Source organism: Serinus canaria, chromosome 4 (assembly GCF_022539315.1).
Source record: "Serinus canaria isolate serCan28SL12 chromosome 4, serCan2020, whole genome shotgun sequence".
Lineage (NCBI taxonomy): Eukaryota > Metazoa > Chordata > Aves > Passeriformes > Fringillidae > Serinus > Serinus canaria.
This window is the reverse complement of record NC_066317.1, coordinates 59,403,628-59,420,531: the sequence shown is the minus strand read 5'-3', so window position 1 is coordinate 59,420,531 and position 16,904 is coordinate 59,403,628. Positions and strand designations below refer to the sequence as shown.

At 38.7% G+C, this 16,904-nt stretch overlaps 1 protein-coding gene across 4 annotated transcripts in view; it reads right to left on the bottom strand.

The window, feature by feature from the left end:
- Positions 1 to 5,235: 5,235 nt before the first annotated feature.
- The window catches only part of WFS1 (wolframin ER transmembrane glycoprotein), a 33,944-nt gene continuing 22,275 nt past the window's right edge, over positions 5,236 to 16,904 (bottom strand). For 3 of the 4 annotated variants that reach the window (XM_050973870.1, XM_018924739.3, XM_018924758.3), the window contains exons 4-8: positions 15,786 to 15,930; positions 14,794 to 14,964; positions 14,119 to 14,202; positions 9,512 to 9,657; positions 5,236 to 7,890 (exon numbers count right to left, since the gene is read on the bottom strand). In XM_050973870.1, coding sequence (XP_050829827.1) covers positions 6,082 to 7,890; positions 9,512 to 9,657; positions 14,119 to 14,202; positions 14,794 to 14,964; positions 15,786 to 15,930 — 2,355 coding nt within the window. In that variant the 3' untranslated portion in view covers positions 5,236 to 6,081. The remainder of the gene's footprint in view (positions 7,891 to 9,511; positions 9,658 to 14,118; positions 14,203 to 14,793; positions 14,965 to 15,785; positions 15,931 to 16,904) is intronic. The other variant, XM_018924766.3, reaches the window with a different exon arrangement.

Sequence of the window (16,904 nt, the reverse complement as noted above, 5' to 3'; positions counted from 1 at the left end):
AAGAGAAAACTGAAAAATCCATTCATTGCAAAACCAATTGCTGGGCTCATCATCTGTCTGTCGCACTGGTGCAAGGGCACACATATGGGGAGTGTGTCAATCATGGACTGCTTTCAGTGAGCAAGTTGGTAAATTCCTGCCAGAATATGCTTTGAACAACATTTAAAAACAAAACCAAAAGCAAACAAAAAACCCCACTCTGAATTGTTGTGCATTGCATCTTCTGGATTGAATATGTTTTGATCTTGAAGGATTTTTTTAAAAGATGTTTCTTAGAATATTCAGATAGTGATATCCATCCTGACCTTCACATGGCATCTTTGGCTTTGATTCTAGACAAATTCTTGATCAGAACTTGGTCTGTAGACTACTTTCAAAGCATCTAAGCCCTATTAAAATAACATTTCCATTACCTAATTAATTGTCGAAGCTGTTTTCAGTGATTGTTTATTGAAGTTCTAGTTTGTCACCTGAGGCAACAGCATGGCTTGTTGTCGTGGAAACATCTCTGCTGTCACCAGCAATGAATAGGGAGGGAGGAGCTGGAGAGGAGCTACAGAGGAGATGCTTTGTTGAAATGCCTTGCTCTTTAAAGTGACTAAATTATTTCAGAAAAAGACAGGCCATGCTGAGATGGAGAAACACTGATTCCTGGGATATTATGAGCTCTGTGGGCTTGGTTCAAGCCCTTTCTAATTTAGCATGACACAGCTCCTGCTGTCAGGCACTGCTGTCTCCCGTGGTTAACAGCAACATTTACAGGGCCCTTTCTGTTGCCAAACTTGCTATTATTGCACAAAATCCTGCCATCTACAAAAATAGAACAAAACATCTCTAGAAACCTGCTGTCATCTATCCATTTGATCTGTAAAAGATGAAAAATCAGTATTGAAGTTTCTCTTATTGGCCTTTACGTGGTGTGTGATCTTGCCACAAGTTTTCTACACCCCCAGATCCTTGTGTTAACTAATGTCCATGGGTATCTCAAGCAAAAGCTGCAGTTAGGTAGAAGCCATGCTGATTTAAGGGAAATTCTAGGTTTTTATTAAACTCTGCCACAGATTTTCTCAGTTTCTTGTTGTGCAGATAACAGAGAGTTAATAAAAAGGGTTAAGGTCTGATAAACCATGGTTATTATTTTTTTTGCTTCTGAGATGTGAAGATGCAGGAAGAAAACAGGGTTTCCACCAGCAGCACCATCAAGACTGTGTTTTGTCACTTACTGACTTTACTACAGAACCAGACAATGCAAATTGATGCTGACAGGCTTGTAAGATCTTAGAGACAGGAACATTCTCAGAACCTGCTAAGCTGCAAATCAGCTAGGCTGCACTTTTCATAAGTTTCATATGCTGTTCATTTATCATTGTGCAGTTTTTTTATCACACAGAAAAATAGATCTTTTTCTTCCCTTTTCATAGTCTTGGATTGCGGGCACACTCCATAATGATGCCTTTGCTTGCCATTTGTTTAACTTCGCTTGTATCTGGCAGGGAATCGGCATTACAAATGGTTATCTATTTTTCATAAGAGGTTTTTTTGCTAACTGCATTTCCTCTTCGAAATGGAGTAAAACCAGACCCTGAGTCTTTGTTCCTTGGCGGTGCCCTCTGGAGACAGCGGCAGAGGGAGGAAAGCGCAGCATGAGCCTGGAGTGCCACCTGATGGCACGGGAGGCAAAGCGCCAGCTGAGTTCTCTGCCAGATGGGGACACCTGCCCTCTACAGCCAGGAGACACCTACTCTCTGCCAAACGAGCAAACGTACAATTTTCTTGCAGAAAGTCCTGAATAGCAAACCAGGAGAGCGAGGCTCCAGGCAGAGATGTGCTCTCTCTGGAGGTCAATGCTCCTGTGTGAGGACACGACCTCCTGGCTGCCCTAGGACTGGCTTTCTGACTTTTTAAAGAGCACATTCATGTATTTTTTAAAGGAAGGCTCTAAGCAGTGTTTCTATGTTCCTATTCTGCTTCAAAACTTGAAGTTCAAGCTTATTTAAGGGGAGGAAAACACAGTGCTTAACACTTCCCCTTAAGGGGCAGGTGACTCTCATCTTTTCCACATCAGGCTATGATTTTGAAGAGGAACTGCAGGATGCTAATATTTTGTTTGTTTTTTGTTTTCTAGAGTAAAACGTAATTAAAGCTTTTGAGTAATAATATGAAAATAAATGAACCATCTTAATGCATATAAACAGGGATGTGATTTGGTGTTTGGTTTCCAGGCATCCTATTTGCACGCAACACTTGCTTGTATGTAGGTGCCAGGAGCAGGTATGTTATCTCCTTAGAAGTTGGCAGATTGCACCTAATTTTTGCTGCATGGATTAGTATATTTCTAACTCAATGGCGTAGTTGTTGGTTTTCCCTCATATCCATCTGCTGTTCAAACAGTTACAGCTGTGAAGCCGAGGTTGGAGTTCAGCTTCTTTCAACCTCCTTCAGCTGTTAGTGGATGTGAGCCTTAGCCTGAGAGGCTGCAACGGGTTTCAGAAGTATTGAAAAGGTATTCACTCATCTTCTTTTGCCTTTTCCAGTGGAAACAGAGAAGCCAGAAGGCAGACAAACAGCTCAGTGTAAGAACATAGGAAAGCACTACACTACCCCCAATGGTAAGACAGAATGGTTTGGGTTGGAAGGGACTGTCAGCCCCCCTGCCATGGTCATGGACACCTTGCACTAGGCCAGATTGCTCAGAGCCCCACCCAGCCTGGCCTTAAACACCTGCAAGAATGGGGCAGCCACAGCACCTCTGGGCAACATTCTTATTAACCTGTTCAAAAAATTGCAACCAAATTCCAATTAATAACAGCTATTGTATAGCACTTTAAACCATCTATTAGTTCTAAGAAATAAAACCATGTTAATTCCTACAGATCTACCATTTTATTCTCTGGGAGAACAAGGCAAAACCCTACATTCTTGCCTCCTGCAAGATGCTGTTAGTCATTACAGAGTGGGCTCTTAAGTTATTCAGAATTTCTATATGTGTTGTGCTGTTTTTCTGTGCTTATGGAAGAATGTACCAGTTTGGAGAACAAGCAGTACTTTTTCATGTTACATTGAAGATGAAATTAAAATCAATATTTTTTCTTCTAAATTCTTAATGTTCTAAATGCTAAAGCTGAACTTACAGAACAGCTGAACCTAATTTAGAATTGTCAATAGCCATGTAATATCCTCCTCCTCTTTCATTAATTAATACTAATTCAAAAGACTGAATTACCAGCCTAGAAAAAGGGCACCTGCCTTTGGAACTGTTTATAATTCATCATATATTGAAAACTGAGTAAGAAAATAATAAATGTAGGAATAATTGAATAATTAACAGCAGCTGCCAGGTTCTGTGCCTCTCCAGCCTAGAAGATGGACTGGTTTAGAACACAGAGCTGTAGCAGGAATGGAACAAAATTATTTTGTGCTCTGTTTGCTTGCAAGGTGCAAAGTAAATAGAGGCACCCTTTGCAAAAACAACTTGATTATTAAATTCCAGCAATTTTGTGATTGTCAGCTAAGGTACACTTTAGAAAGGAAAGATTTATTTGGTAAAGGTTTCAGAACACTGAACACTAGATTGACAAAATCCATCAAGTCATTAATGTACCCTCTTTTTCCATAAAAATTTAAAAACATCAAGGAGAAACACTTCAGAAATAGCATTAAAAGGTACTATTTAAAGGTCTTGAAGTAAAATTTGCTTCTTCTGTCCCTTGTGGCTGCACTGAAGACCTGAAAACATATGGAAAATGACCTTCAATGTGCTACTGTGAAAAAATTCCCACCTGTGCTGAAAGGAGGCACTTGACAAATTCAAGTATGCCCATCAATCCACTACTACAGAGCACATGGATTCTTTTTCCTAGGATGTAGCTAATTTAGCTTGGCTTTGGGTGGTTTTTTTCTTCATATAAGTGCATAAAAGGTAATTATTTAACTTTGAATCTGACCAATATTGATATGTGTATTTTTGGAGGAGCTCTCCCCCTCTGAGGAACCAGAGATTTTTAGCTAATAATTCAAAGTTTTCAAATTTAATAACAGTTATATGCCAATATCCTCTAACAACTTCCACAAAAAAGGCTGCAATACAAGTTTCAGAGTTGTTATTATGATACAGATGGCAACTAAGGTACCAAAACTAAGCCTTTTGTCTCTTAAAAAGCAACTCATTCCAAAGAAATCAAGTATCTCCCTCCTCTTGCAAAACTTCCCACATCTGACTTCAGTCCCTTTTTCATTTTCAAGACATGTAACAACTCCTTCAAAATGCACCAGAGTAAGTCACTAAGTTGACATCCATACAAAGGGTAAAAGCTAAAAGGAGAAATTTTAACATTAGCTCTGAATCCCAAGACTGTTGCCTTTTTTCCCTCCTGACAAATACATTAATAGAAGTTCACAATTGTGTATGTATGTAAGGGAAAAAGGTTTGAAAACTTCAGGAAGAATGTTTGGGTATCTAAAAAGAGCCTATGGATGTTCTAACAAAAGTAGGAGAAAGACCTAAATTTAGCTTATTTATTTCCAGCCAAAATGGGCCTGGATAAGGGAAGCTGTCAAAACTTGCATTTACTTGCTATCTTATTCCTTTCTTTTCCCCAGGTGGAAACAGATACTTGGCAAGTTTTCAAAGCTAGAAACACCCTGAAAATATGGTTTTACTTCACAGATTTTCTGATGAGCTGAAGCATGACTGGGGGGCTTTGGATGGTGGGGATTTCTGCTGTGGACACTGGGCAGCACATCTAGAGGTGCCTTTGCTGTCCTCCCTCCCAGCTGCAGCTCTGGGTAATGCTCAAGAGGGTGCTCATAGCTGGCATGCAAGCATTGCCTCACTGTCCCCAAAAGTTTCCCCTTCTCCATCAGGTTTTCATTGCTAACCCTTCTCCCTGGTCCTGGTGATGACTGACACACACAAAAGGGAATCTAAAGCAGGCTCAGTGAAGGAGTCAGGGAAATGGCAGGATGGATCTGTGATGTGCAGCCACAGTGGCCAGAAAAGGTCCAAAGTCACAACAGGGAGAAGCACTATGTGCAGACTGCACAGCTACAAAAACTTCACCTGGCACACCAGATTTTACTGTTGACTTCAAAACCATCAAGTGCAACTTCAAATATCTCACACCAGAATATTTTAAACATTCTAAATCATACTTTTCAGTGAAAGCTGCTATCAGCACAACACAAACAACTGGTCACAACATCAAAGCATAATGAACAAATGTTGTACCCACTTAATTCAAGTTTGTACTTCATGTTTATTTGCAAAATACAAGTAATTAAACAAACATTCTTTTTCCATTTCCACTAGAGACTTTTAGGTATAATTTCAGTTGCTGTGGCTTCTCCATTACTGGTACCATCTCAATACCAGCCTTGGTATTTGCCTTTCACACACCAGCATGGACTATACCTTAGTGTAACCAATCAGAACAAATAGCAAATTTTGTTCACTATATTTAATGCTAAGTAGAAGCCTGGGGACTTTGTAAAACCTTGCTGGGGTGTGAAATGTTGTGCCCTTTCAAAAAACAGTGGTCACTATCTTCTGGAAAAATAGTGAAACAGTGATTGCTGTACGCAAATATTACCACCAGGTACTGACTCTAAGATCAATTTTTTCTAGAAAACACAAAATAAATACAAGCAATGAATGCAACAAAAGCTATTGTCAGTTACCTATTCTAAACCATACCTGTGAAAATACAAATGGGCACGTTGTGAATACTTAAAAGAGTAAAGTGCTTTTAACATTGAGGAAGTGAATGCATCTAGTGTTATACCACAGGCAATATATCCATTTTGGACAAAACAGTTTCCATGCAATTAGTCAGCAGTGATCCCCTGCATTCATTTACAATATTAAAGTACTACATATCACTTCAGTCATACAGGGTTTAAGGTCAGGATATGGTGTGTACACTTGCAAAACTCAACCAGTGCTCTTTATTAGCACACTGTTTGAGCATTGCTACAGCAAGGTAGATTTTTGTTGGGTGTTTTATTTTCTCTTAAGGAGCCAAACCTTTGGTAGTGTAAATGCAGTGGACACTGAAAATACCACTGAACCAATATGTGAGCACATTATGCAGCTGACAGGAATGGGAAGAAGAAAAAATCAAAAGCAAATTTAATGGCTTTATGCACTGTGCTCCTCCAGTCCTGCTCTATTTTCACGTGCCTCCCTGCAGGTAAGAGTTTAGACATGCAATTCAAGCAAGTGATTGCTTTCAGTTCAAAGACAGGCCATTTACTGCCAAGACGACCCTCCAGAATTGTGCTGAATTCAATTATACTCCCTTGCCTCAAGTTCAGCAACACTGTTTTAAACTCATTGCTTGCCTTCAGCACAATATCTTTGGTTATATCATCCTCCTCTATAGGCTTGCTTCCATTTTTGCTACTGAAAGGCATGCCCACAGTTATTTCAAATTTGTACCGATCAAACATTTTCATGTGGCATTTATGCTTTGTCAAAAACTTCAGACGACACAATTCTTCCTCATCCAGTGTAACATTTTTGGGATCACAAAGAGGATAGGTTTCACCATACAAGCATCTCATCCAATCACCAATAAAAAATGGAAGCATATTTATTGCAGATTCTGCACTGTTGTCGATTTCTGTCACGCGCACATATTTGAACCGCCCGGTCCATGTCACTCGGTGTCCTTCCAGGTGACTGCACAAAATCTGAGTACGTGCCATGTTAGTCTCCTTCCAGGCCCGGGGTCCACAGAGGAAACCATACTGATTCCACGTCAGGGTGGAGTTGTAAACTTTCATGCCTTCAGATCGATACACATAGAACCAACAGAACAGCACTACAGCTGTAATCCACACCAGAATGAGTTTCACAATGGAGCTTCGAGTGAGCGATTTAACCACTTCAACCACGGAGAAGTTAACCTTTGTCCACCATCGAAAGAGCAAAGGAACAGCACACAAAACCAGGGTCACAACAATTTTCATGAGCTCCAATGACAAAAACCACTTAATGAAGTGGACAAGACACATCAGCGCAATGCCTACACCCAGCACTGGCAGGGCAAAGAGGAACAGGAAGTAACCAATGGATGCACGAACGAGCCCAATGCCAGAGGACTCGCGCAGAATGACCACAGAGAGTTCACACCACATAAAGCACACCAGGTATGGGACCAGGTAGCAGTAGGTGCCTTTAAAATTCCGTAGTTGGGCCATTCTAAAGAAAAGATAGAACAAGTACAAAAACAGAAGGCAGGGGATGCTAACATTGATCACAAAGAAATGGCCTACAGGAACTGTAAAGAAGGTTTTTCCTAAGAATTTCAAGAAGCCAAAATTCCCAGGTAATACCTGCAATAAGGATAAGCAACCTGCAGCTGTCTCAGTTATTAATGCCCTTCGTGTGTAAGGTTCTGCACATGTGCTTAAACTCATGTAACTTGTCACTGTGAAGAAAACTGAGACAGTAGCTAACTCTGAGCATGGTATACAGTCTTTGCTTGCTATAGGGAAGGAAAAAATTACAAAGAATACTGACAGTAAAAAATAAAAGTATGGCTCTAAGTGATTCCATCCAAAGTTCACCTCAGCTTGCTCAACATCTAGGTTCGGCTCAAAACGAAGCAGTAGGTCAGTCAAAGCACGGAAGTTTTCCCAAGCCTTACTGTCCTGAAAAACTTTCAGTGTGCAAATCACCATAGAAATGAAGGACAAATAGAATATGACTAATGGAATAATGAAGGCAAAAAATTCAATTGTCAGATTACTGATGATGAAGAAAAAGATGAGAGCATTGATATGGTGTGTTGGAACAATGGTAGACAGCCAATGCATTCCTGCCTTTGATGCAATATCTATAAGGTATTCTTTAATTTCCATAATGGCATGAAGTGGATATTTTACAACCTGGAAAAAGAGAAAGAAGCATTTTATTAACTAGCTGTTTTGTATCTTTACATCACAGACATTCCTAGCTGAAGCAGTAGCAGCCAGAAGTCTAACACCAGCTAACATGAAAAGATTTATATTTCAGATCAATGTTGCCAATAAAAAAAGATTACTGTGTCTGAGATTATTAGCTCCATTTTTATTAACTCAGTTAGACTAAGCTCAGAGACAGTTTTGATTTCAAGCACGATGTATTTCATTACCTTTGACACATATAATTAAATGGCTTCCTAGTCAAATATTCTGCTCTGCTAACTTCATACTGAAGATAAACTACATGGCTACAGCCCTCCACTACCTTAAGTTGTTATTTGAGCTGCAAGTACTGTACTTTAAAGTGTGTAACTGCCACATTCTGCAAAGATTATGCTATACATTCTATGCATATACACTGCAGGAAGTAGTGCCTATGACTCATATACACATACAGCAAGTCTTTACAGCTGTGGTTTTATCTTTAAAGAATCCTTGCCAAGCATCTAGGGATGCAGCTGTCAAAATCTGTTTTGGAAGCAGCAGCAGTATGTTACATTCAATTACTACACATTTACAGATTCTTTTAACTCCACAACAGTAACTGTAGAGGATCTTAAAATTTCCAGCACAGTCACTGGACAATAGAGAAACTGCTGGATTGAATACTCTCCCTGTAACCAACCATACTTTACAGAAGATGAATTAAAAGGTACTGGATTTTTCAAACACACATTCAAATATTGCATAGGGACATTAGATGCTGCAATCAATCCTCCTTCCTCCATAAAATGACAGTTTTTATGTTTTCCCAGATTCTACATTTTTATATTAATTAGTTCAAAGGGAAAAGCCAAGAATGTTCCAGCAAATACCTGTGGCACTGTGATGAACTGGGACAGCACACCCCTAATGATTTGGGCAAAAGCTTCTTTATTAGTGAGGGCATCTCTGTTCCTCATAAATGCAACTCTTTCAGACAATTAGCCATGCAAAAGCTTGGAAGGAGACACCTTTCACTCCCCCCTTTTTTCCCATCCCTGCAATATGATAATGGGCAACAAACTTACACCAAAATTCAGGTCAGCAACCATACACCTTGCCTAAAATTTATGCCAATATTGAAGGCATGCACCTTTATTTTCCCTTCTCCTTTCACTGTCTAGAGAAGTATCAGTGTACAAGCTAAGAGCAAGTTTCATCTTTCTTGAATTCCATCATAACAAAACCTTTTCATGCTATGGATAATTTTTCCACCTGCTTGCTCCTGTTTAAACTAGAAAGATATGAAGCGTATAACAACATCTATAATAAAAATAGAGCAGTGATGACAGGTACATTTAAATCCTCCCTGAAGATGTAATGAAGGTAGATTGACCCCTTACAGGGAAAACTGTTGTCCCTTTCTTTTAAATACATGACTCATACATATGAAACTTGAAACTTATAAATGAAGTCAAGTCCAAATAGAAGTTACAGCAACAATTCTTGTGGTGATCTATACAGGCTAAACATCAGTATTGAGACAGAAGTGCGAGTCACTCCTGTTTTGTCTGTAATGCTTAAGAGGCCATTCAACATAGCCTGTTCCATATTGCCTTTTTACCTTCAGTCGTAGAGGTAACTCTTCAGGATTCTTCCCTGCCAACTCATCATCTTCCTCTTCCTGCATAATCAGGTTGGATGGGATGATTCCCTTTGCATACTTCTTGGTGATTTCAACAAAGTCATCCAAAGCAATAAATTTTTTAGCTAAAAAGATAAAATGAACATTTGGAGTAAACTTTATCACAACACCATATTGATTATGAATTGGAATATTGGGATATTGTAATATTAGAATTTGCTTTCCTGCCAGAATCTAGTCTACAAAAACTGAACTACTGACAGCATAGGGTTACCTTGCAACTTGTCCTGAGATCTCTGCTGAAAACAACAATCTCCTTGAGACAGCAACATGTATAATACTCTACATCTTGTCAATCAGCAGGTAAGCTTATTATACTGATAAATAGGATAACAGAGTGAGTGAATGTAGCTTAACTGCAAGGATTCCACAGGAAAAAAGACTACTGGATTAGGTCACAGTTTTAAATCATAAACTATTTTATCTGCTTCAGAAAAATATTCAACAGCTGCATTGGAAAGAAAGATTGTACAGAAGCAGTAATGAATTATCTGCACGTCATCAACTGAAACATTGACTTCTGATTTGTCATTTAGCAGTCATTTTCTGAGTTCAGAAGTTACAGACCTATAATTATGGGAAATACACAATTATTATATCTATGGATATAATCCATATAGTAATATGGATTACCTAAAGTGTATTATTTAATATGATATGTGGCTATACAAAGGGCCTCCTCCAAACTGTATCAACTGTGTTCTAAAACAGTTACCAGCAACAAAACAGACTTTGCTCTGTTTACATAGAGACAAAATTCATCCTCTGCCCTGGAAGATCCTTATCCACTCCTGTGACCATAAGGGAGGCACAGGGTTACTACTGAAAACTCAGGGAAATGGCAGGACAGAAGATGATTTATACACTGATTCAAACTCTTTGCACCCAGTTCTCTACATTAGCATGGATTAACTAGTTTGTATGGCAGACAAGCTTGATGCAGTTTGTAAAGGAGAATAATTAACAGCAATTTTTTTCTCCATACACTAAAGCAAATGACATTGCTGTATACATGAAAGAACTGAATGACAAAAATCTGTAACACACCTCCTACACAGTAAATGTAACTACTTAGCTGATGCAAAGACATGAAAGCTGGCCTGCTTACTAGTTTGAGATTTTAAAGAGACAGATAACTGCTTCATTAAATTCCAAATCAGAGGATTAATGGGTTTGGGCCCAGAAAATTTTTAATTTAAATATGCTACTTTTATAGAAGCAACATATAAGTAACTCTGTATTTAAGACTGAAAACACTGGAGATATATAGAGCAAAAGAAAGTATTTATCTCAAGATACATACTAGAGGAAGAGGAATGTTAAGAGTTCAACAGAAAATCAGCATCTTACAATCTATTTTTTGGTTTAATGTCACAATATGGATGCTGCCTTTGGCTTGGGCTTTTACTACTCCCCCTCCTCCATGCATGAACCCTTATGTCCCACAAAACACCATCTGGCATGCCTCCCAAGAAACAAGAAAGGATTTATTTTTGCTAACTATTCTTATTATTCACAGACTGTAAGGCAACTTTACTTGCATCAAGAAATCTGTGAGACTCTTTAGGTGTTTTGGTGGGCTTCAGATCCTAATATGAAAGGTGTCATCTAAATTTACTGTCTTATTGGGAAAAAAATATACAGAGCTGGAATAGTCTTATTCATATAGAATCAGCTAACAGACACATTAGAACCTCACAAAAATACCTTAACAGCCCATTTACTATATCATGGGACATCCTGAGAAGGAAGGAGTTATTAACTTAATATGCATAGATGGCCTATCCACTGCAATGACATGCACCCTCTCAGGCATGCAACAATTGCCCATTGACAATGTCACCTCTAATTTTCTGTTTATACCTCCATTAAGGACAACCCAAATCAGATATCTGCAAACACATATTTGGCTTAAAAATTATCTTCCAAGTGTTGGCAATGAACTAACACTGAAAGAAGAAGCTCCTTCTGGCAAGGTAAATGAAGAAACTTAGTGAATCAGAGAAGTAAATGCTCAAGAGTAACAGTTTTCTTGTTTTTCCATGAAAAGACAAAAGCTCTCTAGAGAAGAGGTAACAGCTTAACTCCTACTTTAAGTGTTTGATGAAAACTGTGGTGTTGCGTGTTTTAGAAGAATGTTAATGTTGGTTCTGTTAATTGTTTTGTTTAGAAATGGTTTGGTCCTCAGTTCCTCCCATGTGATCCCCTCACGATGGTTCCTTCCAAGTTGTTTATCCCCTACCTTTCCCCACCAGCGGCCTGCCCCTCAAAGTGATTGATCCTCCGCTCCTCCCCTTCTGCCCTTGTAAGTTTCTTCCCCTCCTTATGGTGCTGCCCACTCCCCCTGCCTGTCATTGTAATCACTCCCTTTTATTTCAAGAATTTTCTGTATCAGTCATCCCTAACCTGCTACATGATTTGCCTCCAGTGCTTCTCCCCTCCTCTGTGTAACCCTCATAGGTTCAGCTGTGTTTTACATTCCTCCCCTGCCCTTTGCTTATTGGTTGTCTTGTGTCTCCTCCCTTCACGCCCACTCCTTTATCAGTGCCTCCCCACCTGTCGTCTTTATACACTTGTCCCTGCACCTATCTGGGATGTCAAGCTTCCTTGACACCCACTCAAATGTCCACTCTTTTCTTCCTTTACCTTGGGACTTGGTAGCCATGCTCTCGCCTGCACCACCCACTCTGCAAAAGCACCACTGCCAGGGGTCCTGAGGAGGATCCGGGAGTGGCTGATCTTGTGGCCACCTCCGGCCACACTCTGGGAGCGGCCAGCCAGCGCTGTCCCGCTCCTGTGGCCGCAGAGAAGGCTACAGAAAACTTTCATTTTTACATGTTATTAGTATTTTGTCACCCAAGTGTCTCTTAAATTGATATAAAAAGTGTATTTTGTAGACTCTACTTTATTATTCATAGATTTTTTTCAATTTGGTTATGACAAATTTTCCTGCCTCCCCCATCCACCTTAGGAAATGGAAAAATATTCACATCAATTTCTGCCTACACTTATATATAGTTTCATTTACTGCCCCGCTATTTTATCTGCAATTTAAGCCTTTAAAAAAAATCATATTTGCCAGTTCCTTTTCTGATAACTCTCTGAATAACTGAAGAATCCAGAACAAAATGAGTTGCTCTGCACTCACTTGAATCAGCATATGCCAGTTCACCTACAAGGATGGAAAGAACCCCAATGCAACACAGCTCAAATGAACCCAAATACATCTGCATTATGATACGATGACTGGACAATGAAATTCAAGTCTTGTCCTTGAAGGACTGCTTCTGGCTTGCCAGAAGTGGCAGCCAAGTTACAAAAACAGCTGACATAGTCTCACAGAAGGTTTGATAGGACCATAAAGCTTGGTTTCCAAAATATTGTTTCTCACATCCCTCAATCCCTTTTTCCTATACAGGCACGCGCCCCGTTCCTCTTTTACTTCTGTGAAAGCTAATGCAAACTAAAATACTCTACTCTTCTTAGGAGTGCTATTTTTCAAGTCACCTGTGTAACAAACACAATCCTTGAAGGTAAAGGCCAAATTTACCTAATGAAGTGAAAATCTAATCTTTCAAGGAGTTTAAAACTGCAAAGCTCTAGATCTGACTCTCTATTCCTTGTATAATACTTCAGTTCCACATAATCTTAACTACAGACGTATTAGTGAATAATATGCTGTGTGACATTTAAAGTGCTCTTCAAGTATTGATCTAGACTGCCCATGACCTATTCCATATGACTTAGTGCATTTCAAGAAACTGAGATTTTCCTGACAATGAATAATTGAACCGTATGTTAAATACTGTTCTTGGAAAACTACACATGCTGCATTGTTGATAATTCATTTTCTTAATATAACACTTTCCTCCTAAAAGCTCAAAAGCACGTCAGTATTTCTAACAGTTATGGCAGACTAAGAACTTTCATTTCCAATCCCCACCTCACCAAACCTTACAAAACTCACAGACTTACGTCTACAAATCTGACCCTGTATGTGTTAAGGGGTTTAATTCTTCTCAATACATTAATTAAGCTGCTGTAAATAATGAAAGAAGTATCTTGGTGCATCTTTCCTAATTCATTCATTGAACAAATATGAAAAGACAAATATTAATTATAAAGGAAGAGCAAATGGGAGTAATGCAAATAGAATGAAGGATCTGTCTGCACTAAATTGGTGCATAATTCATTCCCTCACTGTAATCAGAAACAGTACTGCATTTAGAACTAAAAAAAAAATATTGAAGGTGAGAATCTTCTTTGAATAGCCTTTTGAGTGCTGAAAGGGCAAGAATATAAAAATAACAAATGACATGAAAATTTCCCTTTAGTAGTTGACTGCAATGATGATGTTTTCTGTAAATTCACAGTTATTTGTTTTCCACACAGAATAAACTGACACTATCAGTTTACTGCAATCTAAACCTTCTATACATTCTTAGTCTGGCAGCACAAAATTGTTTTCCAGAGCAAAATGGAAACTAAATCTACTGGCTAAGACTGAAAGCGCAGTGTGCACTCACATTCACTGTTCACTAATCGCTCCAGCATCCTTCTCTGCTTCTGCACGGACTTTGGGACTGGACCAGGCTGCTTCTCACCATCTGCTTCAAGAACAGAAGTTTATGGAAAGTCAAAGCAGTCAATTAAAGTGATCGAACAGTAACTGAAACATCTGGGGAATGGTATTTTCTCAAAGTATGGAAAACACAAACTTACACAGAAACAGATAACAAGTAGCTAGTTTTCTATATTCCTGTTACTGAATTAGAAAAAGAAACAGGACTGCCACAGCTAACATTTAGTGCTGTAGTGGCAGAATGTCTTGAAGACTGAATCTATAAATTGAATAATCTAGTGAGGTATCATCAGGATGACTGTTAGAGGGGGGAAAAAATCAAATACAGCAGAGCCGTAAAATATCTATTTTCCAAAGACAATGAGTGATAAATAAATACATTTTAAATATATGGTCAATTGAACAAGAACTCAAATGACCACAACCTACAGCAAGTGATGGTCCAGAGAGCATAGTTATTAGAAGAGGGTTAGTCTTTGAGAGAGTTACATTATCTTAAGTAGACTGTACATTTACTATTATCTCATTCCTGATTGTTCATAAAGCCCTTTAGGTTTTGAGCTGTACTGTGCTCATAAGTATGTATTTATCAATACCATAATTCAGTTCATGAACAAACCTTCATTGTCAACTTGCCCAACATTTTCCAGCAGTTCAGAAACCGCTAATTGCTTCTTCTTTTTTGGATTCAATTTCCAGTACATGACCAAGGCAGCTTTTCGAACAGCTCTCTCCAAGTCAGTCTCAGATGTTAACTTTTTCACCTCTTCCTCATTCTCAGAAGTTATACCTCAAGAAAAGAAAAAATACATTACACACTCATCCCACACCCATGCAGAAATGACAGATTTTCTCACAATTTATTTTTCTCAGTTTAGTCTGAAACTTCTCGAGTTTCAGTCACATTCTGACCCCTAAGTAAATTACTCAAATGTCCCTCCATGTCCATTGCTTATCAAAATCTAGGTTTAAACTGTACTTCAAAGATGTGAAGACATGCATTATACTATGTCTTGCTTCAACTTTTGAAGCACAGTGGATCAGGCAAAAGGTAGTGCAGACAGGCATGGGTGACATGCAAAGGCAGCAAGAACTAAATAAAAGTTGGTTTTCTTTTTTGTTTTGTTGGGTTTTTTCCCCCCTCATAAGAGTTCAGATAGTTGGTGGACCAAAAGAGACCATTCCAAGCATGAGAAGTAATATGAAGGAAGATGAGAATCTTACAGTGGAGGAAGACAGTGAGCAAGACCAATTAGAAGAGGTTGGAGGGGGGCAAAAGAATGAAGCAACAGCAGATAAGTAGCTGGTGTGTGGTTATATATGCTCTTCAGAGTCAAAGAAAAAAAGCTTCCATGAAAAGTTAGGATGAGAAGAACATGCATGGATTTCATTAAGAAATTCAAGCAAATAACTAACAAAATGCTTTAATAAGCAGTATTGCTATTAGTGCTTTTAAAATTACCTGTTGGAACAGTCTGTTAGCAACTCTCACGCAATTTTGCCACAATAATTTCCATCATACCTTAACCACTCTTTTAAGAGTTAAAAGGAGTACAGCATTGTTTCAGATAATGTGAGAAGTGCAAGCAGGAAGCCTCAGGGAACCCATACCTCTTCTGTCTTCCAGGCATCTACGCAAGAGTTTGACAGCTTCTCTTCGACCTTGCTTAGCAGCAAGGATGAACCAGTCAACTGCACTACAATTGTTAAGTTCTTCATCCTCCTCTTCTGCTAATTTCAAGAAGTGCTTCCCCACCTATAATAAATAGGAAACAAAATTCCTTCAATTACTGAAATATAGTCTACTTTGTCTTTTTGTCTTTCTCTCTTCTTCCCTCCCACCCCCTGGAACTCAGCTAAGATGACTTCTCTCTGAACAAGAGGTCAAAACATTTGCTCCTAGCACTAAACAACATAGTTGTAACCTGATATTCTGATTGGAAAGATCTGGAAGAACTGGAAGCAAGAAGGAATTGCAACACATTTGGCCAGGTCAGTGAATCAGTTGCTGTCAGTGTTCAGACATCTGGCAGAATCAAGTGAAGCTCAGAGTCTTAAAAGTTTTCTTGAATTCTTTTCCTCCTATAGCAATGACCACACAACACTGCTAGTTTCCTTTTAGATCCAGAAAAAGTAAGTGTAATATAATCTGGTGCCAGTGACAATCAGAAATTCCGATGAAACTATTGACAAGGCCTTGACATGGAAGAAGGCTTCAAGAAGGGCAATCCCTGACTCACACCAGTTCAGTCAATGAAGGTCAAAGCAAACTCATGATTATTTGGTGAATGGAATAAAACTAATGCTGCTTAAGTATCAAGAAAATTCAATGAAAAAGCTTATAAAAATTCTCCTATTCAGGATTACACAAATTACCAAGCAGGTGTCTATATTACTGTTTTACAGGTAAGAAAAAAACACCATCTTTTTTCTTCCTTCAAAAAATTAAAACATGTGAAAATGTACTAGTAAATATATTTATGCAAAAGTATGAAACACTTCTGCTTATCACAACACAAGACAATAAGAAGTTAAATGGCAGAAAATTACCAGAAATAGTACTAGTAAATATATTTATGCTAAAGTATGAAACACTTCTGCTTATCACAACACAAGACAATAAGAAGTTAAATGGCAGAAAATTACCAGAAATACTGGACATTTTACCTGCATACCTCGAGAATGTGGGAAATGTTTTTGCTGGGCTCACTGCACTCCCCCTCTCTCTCT